Source organism: Miniopterus natalensis, chromosome 2, assembly GCF_054644295.1.
Source record: "Miniopterus natalensis isolate mMinNat1 chromosome 2, mMinNat1.hap1, whole genome shotgun sequence".
Classification (NCBI taxonomy): Eukaryota; Metazoa; Chordata; class Mammalia; order Chiroptera; family Miniopteridae; genus Miniopterus; species Miniopterus natalensis.
Window position 1 is genome coordinate 38,347,716 of NC_142082.1, and position 12,639 is coordinate 38,360,354.

The 12,639-nt window shown below is 41.7% G+C and overlaps 1 protein-coding gene across 1 annotated transcript in view; it reads left to right on the forward strand.

Moving 5' to 3' along the window:
• The window catches only part of DZIP1 (DAZ interacting zinc finger protein 1), a 52,063-nt gene that overhangs the window by 20,257 nt on the left and 19,167 nt on the right, over positions 1-12,639 (forward strand). The window contains 4 exon segments of the mRNA XM_087814272.1: positions 4,592-4,732; positions 5,192-5,240; positions 6,413-6,469; positions 8,286-8,342. Of these exon segments, the coding sequence (XP_087670398.1) occupies positions 4,592-4,732; positions 5,192-5,240; positions 6,413-6,469; positions 8,286-8,342 (304 nt within the window).

Consider the following 12,639-nt stretch of genomic DNA (forward strand, 5'->3'; position numbering starts at 1 on the left):
AAAGTATATCTTTTTTATTGATTTCAGAAAGAGGAAAGGAGAGGGAGAGAGAGAGACAGAAACATCAATGATGAGAGAGTCATTGATCAAGCCCACAACCTGGGCATGTGCCCTGACCGGGAATCAAACCCCGATCGCCTGGATCCTAGGTCAACGCTCAACCGCTGACCCATGCCTGGCCAGGCCTCAGGTCTTTTCTTATAAGGGCATCATAAGGCCCTACCTTCATGACTTCATCTAAACCTAGTGACCTTGCAAAGGCCCCATCACCTAACACCATCATGTAGAGGGTTAGGGCTTCAACATGAATTTTGGGGGGACACAAACATCAAATCTGTAAGGCCAAGGGAAAGAGATTAAACACGACCTGTACTCTAGGGATGGGAACTTGAGCCATTTTAGATTTCTGCCTCCCACACCACTCCCTTTATTATTCTCACCACTTCATGAGTACAGCTCTGATCACTGTTGTAGATCACTTTTTGCTTATTTGTTTACTTGTTTAGTTTCTGCTTCTCCAACCAGATCAGTAGCCTTTCGAGGGAGGGGCTCTATTTGGTTCTCTGTTGTAGTCTCAACATTCATTAATGTGCCTAAAATGTGATTGAAACTCATTAACTATTTGCTCAATGAGTGTGGAAGGTTGCTAGATATCCAGAAGCGGGATCATTCAATCATGTTTTTATGGATGGAGAAATGCTGATTGTAGGGTTCAAAAGAGCAGGGCTGAAAGAGTTGTCTGTTGGAATGAGCATGGTATTTGAACCCAGGCCCTCTTAACCTCAGGGCCTGTTTGTCTGCCTCACTACCTTGCTTACCTGTCAGGTGTTAGGCACTTAGCCAGCTGGGGTGGGGACAGGGCAGTGATACTTAGAGTGGTTGCTTTTCTGTAAGAACATTCTAGCTTTCCTTTGAGATGCTCTTGGGTGATGGTTCCTACAGAGGGTTGCATTTCAGAATGAACTGAGGCTCTTTTCCAAAACACACATGTGCTTCTCTACCACATGAGATTCTCCTTCAGTAGGTAAGTCTGGGATATGCATATGTTTGGGGGAAAACAACAAAAAATCAAATCTGGACAGTTCTGTGTTGGATCAGCTCTTAGATAATTTGAAGTTCCTACTCTTATTGTTCAAGGCATCTTAAAGCTTTGGTATTTAGGGGCTGAATTCAGGCTTCCTTATTAATTGGGGGTGAGTTTTAATCTCTGCTCTTTTAAAGTTTCCTGAATTGAATGCAAGTTGCAGAGTTTCACACTTGCCACTATAAGTCGTGATAGTGGGAAGGACCGACTGCTGGCAGTTCAGAGGAAGCGTGAGAGGCCCTTCTGGTTCTGAGGAAGGCACCTCTTTTCCCGGATTGGGAGTGTGGTGTTTGGCTGCCGCTAGGCTACGCTGCGCCTTTGTCTGGTCGTTTGGTTTTGTTTGTTCAGAAACTGCCTACTTCTTCCTTCATTTCTCTTAAACCCTAACAGAGGGGTGAATTCAATCAGTTTAGTAATCTCTGCCCGAGACCTGACTGTTAATTATTCCACATGATTGGTGCCTGCTGTTCCTACAATGCACATATTGTATTTCTCTGTTTAAGGGAAGTTGCGTTTGCCAACTTTTTATTACTTTACCTAGATTCTTGGCAGCCTTTTTTTTTTTTTTTTTAAAACAACATTGGTAGGAGTTCAAAGGAAGTCACAGATAAATGATGGTATAGCCTTTTGACCCAACATTAGGCTCTCTAGAGCTTGGGAAGTTGTAGAATGGTCATGTAAGGGAAGGAGGGGGTGATGTGGGCTGATAGGAAAAAAGCAAAGATTTGAGTGGTAGGAGGTTGTAGCAGATGGACTCAAGAGCTGCAGACTTTTTGAAGTACTATCTGGCTATCCTTTGCTTAGATGATCACATTCCTCGCTCAGCGAACTTTTCTGTACCTTTGTGGTAAAATTCTCAATTCTGCTATCAAGGTGGTGCCATCCAGTCTTCTATCCTAGGTCCTCTTTGTTCTTGGGTCTGGGAATGACTTCTATATTGTTGATCCTAAACCTCTACCCAGAACCCTGGACATCTTTACGGGCTTTTACTTCTGTTTTCCAGCTCAGTGTTTCCTAAAATGCTTTTGGGGGCACTCTTCCAGTGATAGGTAAAAATGTGGAGGTTTTTGTCAATATCCTCCTTGGGGGAGAAGATTCTTAGCATCCGCTAGGATATGAAAGGTTATTTTTAGCCCTCACTCAGGAAACCTTTTCAGCTTGGTTTAGCCCAGTGTCTGTCCAATCTCATATAAGCACAGAGCCCTGCAGAGGGGGGACCCTGCAGTGTATTGATGGAGTGCATTAACTTTTTGTTGTTGTTATTATTTGTGTTTTAAATGTGATTGGACTGTTTTTTAGAGCAGTTTTAGGTTCACAGCAAAACTGAGCAGAAGGTATAGAGTTTCTAAATACTCCCTGCCCCCACATCCCATTAGCACAGCCTCCCCCACTATCAACATCGGTACCAGAGCGGTACATTTGTTACAATCAGTGAGCTTACATTGACACATCATTATCACCCAAAGTCCAGAGTTTACTTTAGAGTCCACCCTTGGTGTTCATTCTGTAAGTTTGGACAAGTGACATGTATTCACGACTGCAGTATCATACAGGATAGTTCCACTGCCTGTTCATCCCTCCCTTTCCCCTAACCCCTGATCTTTTTATTGTTTCTGTAGTTTTCCCTTTTCCAGAATGTCATGTAGTTGGAATCATACAGGATGTAGCCTTTTCAGTTTGGCTTCTTCCACTTAGTAATGTGAATTGAAAGTTCCTCCAAGTTAAGTCATTTCTTTTTAACACAGAATCGTATTCTTTTGTCTGGGTGGACCGCAGTTTATTTATCCATTTATCTAGTAAGGGCGTTTTGGTTGCCTCCAAATTCTGGCAGTGATGAATAAACCTGCCATATACACCTGTATGCAGGTTTCTGTGTAGACATGAGTTTTCGACTCCTTTGGGTAAATACCAAGGAGCATGAATGCTGGATTGTATGGTGAGAATATGTGTAGTTTTGTAAGAAACCTCCAAACTGTCTTGCAAAGTGGCTGTGCCATTTTGCGTTCCCACCAGCAGCGAGTGAGTTACTGCTCCTCCACATCCTCACCAGCATTTGGTGTTTTCAGTGGTCTGGATTTTGGCCATTGTAATAGGTACATTGCTGTTACTTTTTGATTTGGTGATTTATTTCTTAAGGCCTGGGGGCTGCTTGATTCTATACAGGTATTATTTATTAATATCTTTCATGACATAGACACTACATTTGGGAGTGTTGACTTTGAAGCCAGATGTGGAAGTTCAAGTCTGGGCCCTTCCCCCTCTAGCTGTCTGAGTCTTGACTAGCTACTTTCCCTCTCTAGATGTGAGTTTAGACAATGGGGTCAAAACTTGTGTCCTAAAGGTTGTGGTGTGGATTCAACAAGGGGAATTGCTTAACACAGCCTCTAGCACATGGTCAGTGTTTGTTAAAAAAATCAAGCATGTTAGGAAATGCTGCTCTAGACGCCTTTTGTACCCATCACAGGCATGGTTACTTCCCTCTTTATTTGACCTGTATGCCCTTGTCTCCATTTCCACGCTGTAGACTTGGAATGTCCTTAGCTCCAATTACCAAGTTTCCACCCCCCTCTTTGTTTAAACAACTACTGAAATTGCTTTGAGAATCTTTCCTTAAATTATTGAAAATAAATTCTTCTTGAATTATTTTCTTCTAATATATGATCCTCCCCAACATTAGCCTCTGAAGATGAATCCATGAATCTTTGCGTCTCTCTGTCCTCTGCATCTCTCCCTCTCTTTCTCTTCTTCCTTTCCTCCTTCTCTTCTTTCCTCTGCCCTCCTCCCTCCACCTTCTTTTCCTCAGTAAATATTTAAATTTAAAAAAAAATATATCTTTATTGATTTCAGAGAGAGGAAAGGAGAGAGAGAGAAACATCAGTGATGAGAGAGTCATTGATCAGCTGCCTCCTGCACGCCCCTGACTGGAGATCGAGCCCGCAACCCGGGCAGGTGCCCTGACCAGGAATCGAAACCCCCCCTCCGCCCCCCCGATCATTTGGATCCTATGTCGACGTTCAACTGCTGAGCCATGCCTGGCCGGGCTCAGTAAATATTTATTGAGAACCTGCTAAGGACCAGAGATTGTGCTAGTTGCTGGACACATAAACATAATCATAATCAAGATGGGCTCTGTGGCTCAAGGAGTGCACATTTGAGCCCGGATGGCACATGTGGGCATGTGAAGGACAGGACTGCATGGGATCGAAGCCACTCTGTGGGAGAAGCTTTGACTCTTTACCATTGTTCATCCCTGTGTTGTTTTATGTAGTGTGCTCAAGTTCACCCAGATGTTCACACTACCGGTGTTGTCATCTGAGCTCCCTGGGAACAGAAATGAAGCCCCTTGTACAGCCAGGGCCTTGGTACCCACTGATCAAAGATTTACTCCATGACTTAATGTGCACAGACAACATAAGGCCAGCAAGAAGGCAGGGCATGTCCATACAGACTGCAGAAGACAACTTACATGCAATTTGCAGACTGATGCTTCTCTTAATTTTTTCCCAGCTCCTGTCACATATAGAGAAACTTCAAACCTTAATGATAGACAATCTAAATGCAAATAATGATTTCTATAAGAAAAAGATGGATGAGCAAGGGCAGAGACTCCCGGAACAGAATGAACCGATTATCAATCAGAGACAACAGGTATTTTGGGCTAAATAACAGTACTGTTTTTCTTTAAGCAGAGCAATTTATCTGAGAACATGTGCCTTTATTTTAGAACATTTGTAAGTTGGATAAGACAAAGAAGATGGAATATTTTTTCCCTATGGTTGTTTGTAAAAATGAATTCAATCAAATTGGGTTTTAAAAGGTATTTTCAAATACTGTAGAGCAGATTTATTCATTCAATTAGAATTCAGAACAAGTTAGAAGGTTGATAAGAATTTCTTTTAGTAATAACTTTGAGAAGCAGCCAAATCCAAATGCTTCTTTCATAAAACTTTTGTCTCCCTGTCTTTAAAGTCCGTGTGTCCTCCGGTGTCTTTGGAGGATTTCATGAGAAGGTTAAATTTGCTAAGTCCAGTATCTGTCCGTTATTATCCAGTATGTTCCCATCTAATTTCAAACATGTATCGCTAGAAGACTGTTTTTTCATTGCAGATGAAAGAGTTTGCCAGTAAACCATTAAACAGTGTCATTGAACCCAAAGGTAAGTGGACCAGGACCCCAGTGCTGGAGGCAAGGCTGGACTCCTTAACCATTTCCTGGGCATCAAAATGTGGGGCCGCAATGTGTTACGGTGCTAAGATGGCATTCCTCTGGTTATTTTAATTCGGAAGATCTGTTATCACAGCCCCGAAAGTTGTAGAATTTTAAATCACTAAACGGTTATTGAATGGTCTCCTATATTTTTCATCAGAATATTGTTACGCCCAGTAACCATTTACCCCTGTACTTATGTGCAGTCAATGGAGTTTTGATTAAAAGGGTCTGGAGACAGACTGGGCTCAACTCCCATCTCTGGCACTTTGTAGCTTTCTGAGTCTCTGCCTCAGTTCCCTCAGCTCTAAAGTTGGAACGTTAATAATAACTACATCTTAGGCTTATTACAGGGATTACATGGGAGAACATGTAAAAAGTGCACTTATTAAACATTCATTAGTGTTCGCTGTTGTTACTGATATTAAAATCAGTTATTTTGAAGTACTGTAGAGGCTTACTGCATTATCTTCAGTTGCAGTTGTTTGGGGTGAAAGGTTTGTACTAAGCACATAGTGAGGACATACTCAACCTACTAACTGTAGCAATGTTAGCACCCATTTCTGTATCTTTCAGGAGATAGTCTAGATGGGAGACTGGCAACCAGAAGTACAGGGTCTCACAGTAAAACACAAAGCTTGCCTTCTGCCTGGTCTCCTTCCATGTGATCCCAGTCTTGTTTCATGCATGTCTCAGGCTGTTAAGGCATCTTGTCAACTTGAGGTTCACTAGCTGGGGATTGGAAATGGGCATATGAGCTGGGGTTCTCTATTTTAGGGGCCTCAGGAAAGACCTACACACTTGTTTCCTTTTTATTTTGAGAAAAAGGTTTGGGAAGGGCCGTGGTTCCCTAAAACTTCTCTTTAAGTAGTGAGAGTTCAGATAGTGAGGAATACCTGTATATTTAGTTAGATAACATAAATATTTGCCTGAAAAGTATTTTTAGGAAAAGTTAGCTTTATAAGGATTTCTGTTAAACATCTTTAATCTATTGGGTGAGTTGCTATATGTTGGTAAATGTCACTTATTGTTTTGTGGGAGAAACAGATTAGGGTAAGTGCTGGCAAAATATAATCCATAGCTTGTGATTTTTGTCATTAATTTATTCTTTTGTTATTTCAGGGAATCCTTTAACCTGGCAAACTGTTGAATCTAAACCAACTGCCCCAGCTGTACCCAGTAAGTTTCTATCCTTTAAAAGACGGCATTTAAATTCCCGTAGTGGGGTCTCCTGGCTGGAGCTTTTTTGGGCATTTAAATTCAGCTCTGCAGGCATTTACTTTTTTGCCGCTATCTTATCTATTTTTTGAGTTATTTATGAAAAGTAAAAACATTTATAAAGAAAATGTATTGTTTATTATTAAAGTTATCTTTTATTCGGCCAGCGGGGCCCACTCCTTGCCGGGAACTAAAGTTCTCTTTCGTCCGATAAAGGCTATAGTAAGCTCAAGGTTCTAACGATATTTTCTAAAGTGCTAAACCAATCCATAATTTCTATTTAGAGACTTTTCCTTGAAAACCATTGTGTTTGGAGATTACATAATGATCTATTTTGATTCCTGGCTTTTACCCAGTTCTACAGCCCAAGACTGTAAATATCCACATGTCTTTGTGGTGATTTTGGTTAGCCATTCCTATTATTTTGCAGTTCCTAATAAAGGGACAACTACAGATTCTTTAGCATCGCTCCAGTTCATACTTTTGGGTTTCCCAAGGTGATACACTGTGTGAAGATGTGACTGTGCGGTGGCCACCACATTTTGGCCTCATTGGGATTCTCAGTGCCACAGGCTTTGAAGTGCTGTTCCCTCTGTCACTCACTCAAGTTGAGCTCAGCACAGCTGTCTCCTGGAGCAATCAGGATGTGGTTATACTCCAAAAAGACATAACCTGTACTATTTAGAATCAAACAGGTTGTTTTTTTAATATGAGATATTTTTGTTTCTATTCAGGAAAGTGTAAGGGCAGAGGAAGTGAAGGAGGAGGTGATCCTGGGCAAGAGAGGACATGCGAGTGAACAGGGATCTGAATAAGGGGCGAGCCTGCACTGAGGCTACGCACCGAGTGGCACCTTTTATGTGCGCCCAGTACTGTGTAATAAGGAAAGAACATTGATGAATGTGATTGGGAATTTGGCACCATTGACCAGAAAATGCTACTGGCTTTAACCACTCGTCTGAGATGCTTCTTGAGGATTCTTTTTTTTTAATATGTCTTTATTGATTTCAGAGAGAGGAAGGCAGAGGGAGAGATAGAAACATCAATGATGAGAGAGTCATTGATCGGCTGTCTCCTGTACGCCCCCAAGTGGGGATCGAGCCCACAACCCTGCATGTGCCCTGACCAGGAATTGGTCCACGATCGCCTGGATCCTAGGTTGATGCTCAAACTCCAAGCCACTCCAGCTGGGCTTACTGAGAATTCTTGATGTTGCTTTTGTAATCTGAAGAGATTGAGAGGTGCTGAACAGGAGATGGTAGTTTAAATTGGAAGAGTAGGGCTGAGGGGAGAGTAGAAGCTGGACATATATCTTATGAAATGAAAATACATTTCAAAGAAGGATGAAAGATTAAAAGGCACTCAGTTATTATTGTTCATACTTTCATTATACTTGGCATAATATTGGAATAATAGTGTGTTCTAATAAAACTTTATTTATAATAACAGGTGGTGGGCTGATATGTCCCACGGACTTTAGTTTTCCAAACCCAGTAACTTCTACTGGTTAAAATTAAACAGCCTGACATAATCAAATCCCAAAGAGGCATATTTGTGAGGGAACTCTGCTCCCCTTCACACAACTGAGTATACTAAAACCCATTGAACTGTGTATTTTAAAAGTTATTTTAAATCTATTATTAAAAATTGGTTTAGATTAATTTGAAACATTTGTCACTTATAGTCTGTATATATTTTGACTAATTTGAGTAGTATCTGTTACTTCCGTGTTCAGATGCTGATGCTTTAATTATAGAGATTTTTTATGCTGTTTCAGTGAATGCCCCAGCCCCACAGACTTTGGATACTAAGTCAAGTCTAACAATGGCACATGGTAAGTTTCAGTAAAGTCTCAGTGTTTTATGTGCAGTTTCTACCCTGAGTTATATAACTTATTAACTGAAAGTGCTTTTCTGTGGGGGTAATTATGCAAAACAGAAAACATTTTAGTGAATGCAAAACAGTTAATAAAACATCAGTCTTCCTATTTAATATGGTAAACTGAACATACCCACGAAAGTCATAATGTGTAAAATGTATATGTTGCTGGATTCACCAGTAGAGATTTAAATTTTGAGTAGTACTTTCATTATTTATGATTTTTGGTGGAAAGTCATAGGTATTGGGTGAGAGGGTGACTTTCTAGACCAGCAACCAGCACATGCCACAGGGCATATGTGACTGTTTTTATAACTTTCAATGTGGCAGCAAGTCAACTTTTTAAAGTAAACAGTTTCAGCGATTGGTTGGGAAAAATCTAAAAAAGACATGTGATGGAAACCAAAGAAAAAATAGGAACCACTGGACGAAATTGCTGCCAGGATTCAGTTGTTGGACTAGACCACTGGGGTGATAACTGTTATTATTTTCACCCCATAGATAGGGTGAATATTTGTAGCCATATTTTACTTTCATACAATTAGGTGCTTATGATTTTTGTAGTGTTTTTAAATGCATTATTTTCCTATGGTCTGCTGTAGATTATAGATGAATTAAGATGGGAGAGGGACCATCTTTTTCCTGTTTTACCTAATGATTACTTCATTCCACATTTGTTTGTAGCCCTTTAATCAGACTTAAATCCATGACCAGTTGAGGCGAACTTTTTGTCTTCATAAATACTGTGGTTCGTATATGATGGCCTTTTTACTCCCTAAATGGCACATGAAGTATTTATTGTCCCTTGTTTTCTTCCTAAGATCATTTCAGGTGCATCAGTTCCCTTGAGCGTATGTTCACAATATGTGATGTGAATTCTCCACACTTTGGATGTTATTATTTATGTGTTTAGAATATGCAGGGGGGTTTACCTTTGGACCAGTAACAGATCAAATGTACATTGGACTTCTATAAAGTTTCTTGAATGATGAAATACAAGACAATTTTCTCTGGCATTACTGTCTATTCATATTTTATAATCAGGTCTAAAGTTTCTTAGGGTTAATTTTTATAAAGCAATAGCTGGCCACTTTTCTTTTGTACTTCAATAGTGTTTGGTTTCCTTTTCTCTTTTCTACTTTGCTAAAGTTAGCTTTCTGTATAACATTATAAAAGTTCCACATTTTCTTTGTTTTATATTTTTGGTGCCTGCTAAAGGACACACAAAGTCATTATGCTGAGCTGTCTGGGGTTAGTTCAAGGGTCCTGACAGATCTGTTGGTTCTAAAGCAGTGTGTTCCATCTGGACCCTGCCCTGATTGGGCCAGGGCCGCGGGAATCAACCATGCCCTCTGGCTGGCATCTGCTGGGATTGAAATGCTGCTTTTAAATGCCAGCCAGACTTGGCACGGGGCCTGCAAACCTTGGATTGGGATCAAAGCTGATCCATGCACATCTCAGTGGGCAGGACCAAGGCGTAGGCTTCGCTGGGGCTCACTGACCTGCCCCACCCCACTTGTGTTGGGGGTGCAGGGGGGTTAGTCATGTATTGCGTAATGCTAATTAGCATGATTATCTCTATCTTTCCTTTTATTCCAAATCAAAGCTTGGGGAGGTTCTTTGCCATAAGTAATGCCATGATTACTCATTGTCTTAGGTTGGGTTCCTTGAGAAATAGACTCAAGGGGAGGTTTGCAGGTGGGAGGTTTAGTAGGCAGTGCTCTTGGACAACACCTGCAAGAGATGCAGGACTGAGAGGTGTAGCTGCAGTGGAGCCCTCAGCAGATCTTACCAGGAGCTTTAGAGCTGGGATGGCACTTCCAAATTTTCCTAGTTTGAGGTGATCAGTTATTGGATGTGGGTTGCCCCAGGAAAGGCGTTGTGGGGAGATGCAAGGGCTGCTCCCTTCAGCTGAGACAAAGCAAAAAGCAGCAAAAGCTAGCAGTAAAGCACTAGATGTGAATTAATGGTGCAGATGAGTTACTTGGCTGAGCATAGAGTGTGCAGAATAGATTTGAAAGAAATAAGGGTGGTTGAGACTGTTCATGGCAACCACTGAGTTGACTGTATTTGTTTAGGGCTGTTCCTGTGACATTGTGTAGCCACTAAGTGTTCTGAAGCTGGACAATGCTCGATTGGAGAGCTGGGCTTCAGGAAGCTTAGCCTGGCCAGAGTATGTTCAAAGAATCAGAGCTGGGGAGACCAGTGGGAATGTTAGTAATAGACTATGTGAGATTCCTCACCTATGAACAGGTATGGTGGTGAAACCAGGGGGAGTAGACATAGAGCTGTTCAGTGGAATTGGTGGAAAGGCCGCACAAGTGGTTATGGGGCAAGGGTGAGGGTAGGGGCAGAACATGATGAGCTCAGACACTGGGTGGCAGTGCTGTTTAGAGAATCCAAAAGACAAACTCAGCAAGCACCAGTAGGGAGCTGTCATGGCTTCATGGCCAACAGCCTGGACTTTGCAAGCAGGCAGTGTGGATCCACAGTCGACTCATGAAACAATAGGCTTGGGTTTCCTTGCCTGCTAAACAGGGGACTGGTAACGGCTCCTTCAGTGAGCTGTAGAAAGGGCCGCGTGGAGCAGGGCCTTTGGAGCAGGCAGCACTCACTGACCAGGCACTGGCTCAGTGTTGGCGTGAAGGGGAGGTGCGCCGCCCAACAAAGGCAGCAAGTGGGAGAGAGGACGGAGTACAGATCTGAGAGTTTTTCTTCCAAAGGCAATGGTAGGAAACTGATAGAAGGATTTTTCTGGAAGCATCCAGCAAATTCAAAGTCTGGACCTGTGGCTTACACAGCATAAGAATGGCAGGCCCTCCCCTCCCCTCTTGGGACATCAGCCTGCTTGTTTTGGGAGCCAGGGCCTAGCTCACCTCACTTCCTCAGCCTCAGTAGTAGGACCCCGGGTTCAGGAATCTACCCTCCTCCAGGACCGCACCCTACCTACCACAGCAGGAAAAGTCAGAATTTTGGCAGTTTATCTGGACTCGAGAGAAGTAAGTCACAGAATTAGCCATATAATATAATGATAATAAATATGCACATGATTATTTTTTTGAGATTTTATAGAACTTTCCTCATAACCTTATTTTTATTGTTTTCAATGAAGTGTATAATAAAATATACACCATGTGACAGAAAAAACCTGAAATTGATTGTCCTCCTAAAATTTCTGTTTTCAGCAGTTCAAACTAGTAAAATAGTCAATTCGGGCATCTTTAAATCTCTATGCTGAGTAACAACTTTGAAAGCACATGTTTGGTGTTCAGTAGTTGTAGTGCATGGATGGACTTAAATGCTCCTTATCAGGGCCGTGTTCCTGTTTAAAATTAAAGTGAATTCCTACTTAACTAGTAGTCTGTGTTCCAAAAGTTCACTTGAAAGCACACTTGAAACCTATATGACCCTATTAACCAATATCACCCCAACACATTTCATTTTAAAAAGTAGTTTAAAATGTATTTCTTCCATATAGCCAATGTTAGATATGTTGACTAAGGTTGCTAGCCAAGCTTTAAGAGCCTATTTATATATGCCTAAATAACATATATGTACTTAATTGTATATGCCTTTATATAGGGGTGCGTGTGTGTGTACATGTATTTGTATATGCCTAAAATAGAGTGCCAGGAATAACCTTTAATAAATTAAAAGCCAGACCTTTAATGTAGGAGGTATTAAATCTAAGCTAATACGTGCAAAACACTTAAACCCATGGCTAGCAACCTGGTTAGCACGCAATAATTGTTGGCCAAATAATTGTTCTTACCTGCCACAAACTCTGGCGTCTGATGGTAGAATGAAATGACCTCTGCCCTGGGGGTGCAGGCAGAGAGCTCCCTTGGGAGGTGCCTTGTGTCAGTTTGCAAGGTGAACATGAATGAACCATGCACCCCCCTAGAATAAACAAGACTCCTTGGTTACATTTCATTCCGTGTCTAATGCCTGACTGCCATGGTTAGACCTTCAGCCAAAACCTGACCTTCCCCATGAAGGAACTTAGCCTTTGTTGATAGAATGGGGTTTGGCTTTATCCATGCTGCCTGAGGGTTTCCTTGTGTCTGCACAGTAACCTTTCCCTGGGAAGTCACCCAGAGGCCTTGTCTTCCCCACCACTGTTCTAAGATGGGATTGGGAAACGCCCATCTTCAACAGTCATTTGCAGCCTTGTCCTGGTGCCTCTCGGAGCAGAACTAGGTCTTAAAACCTGGTTTAGGGACATGGAGCTATTCAAGAATGGGTCTTAGCTC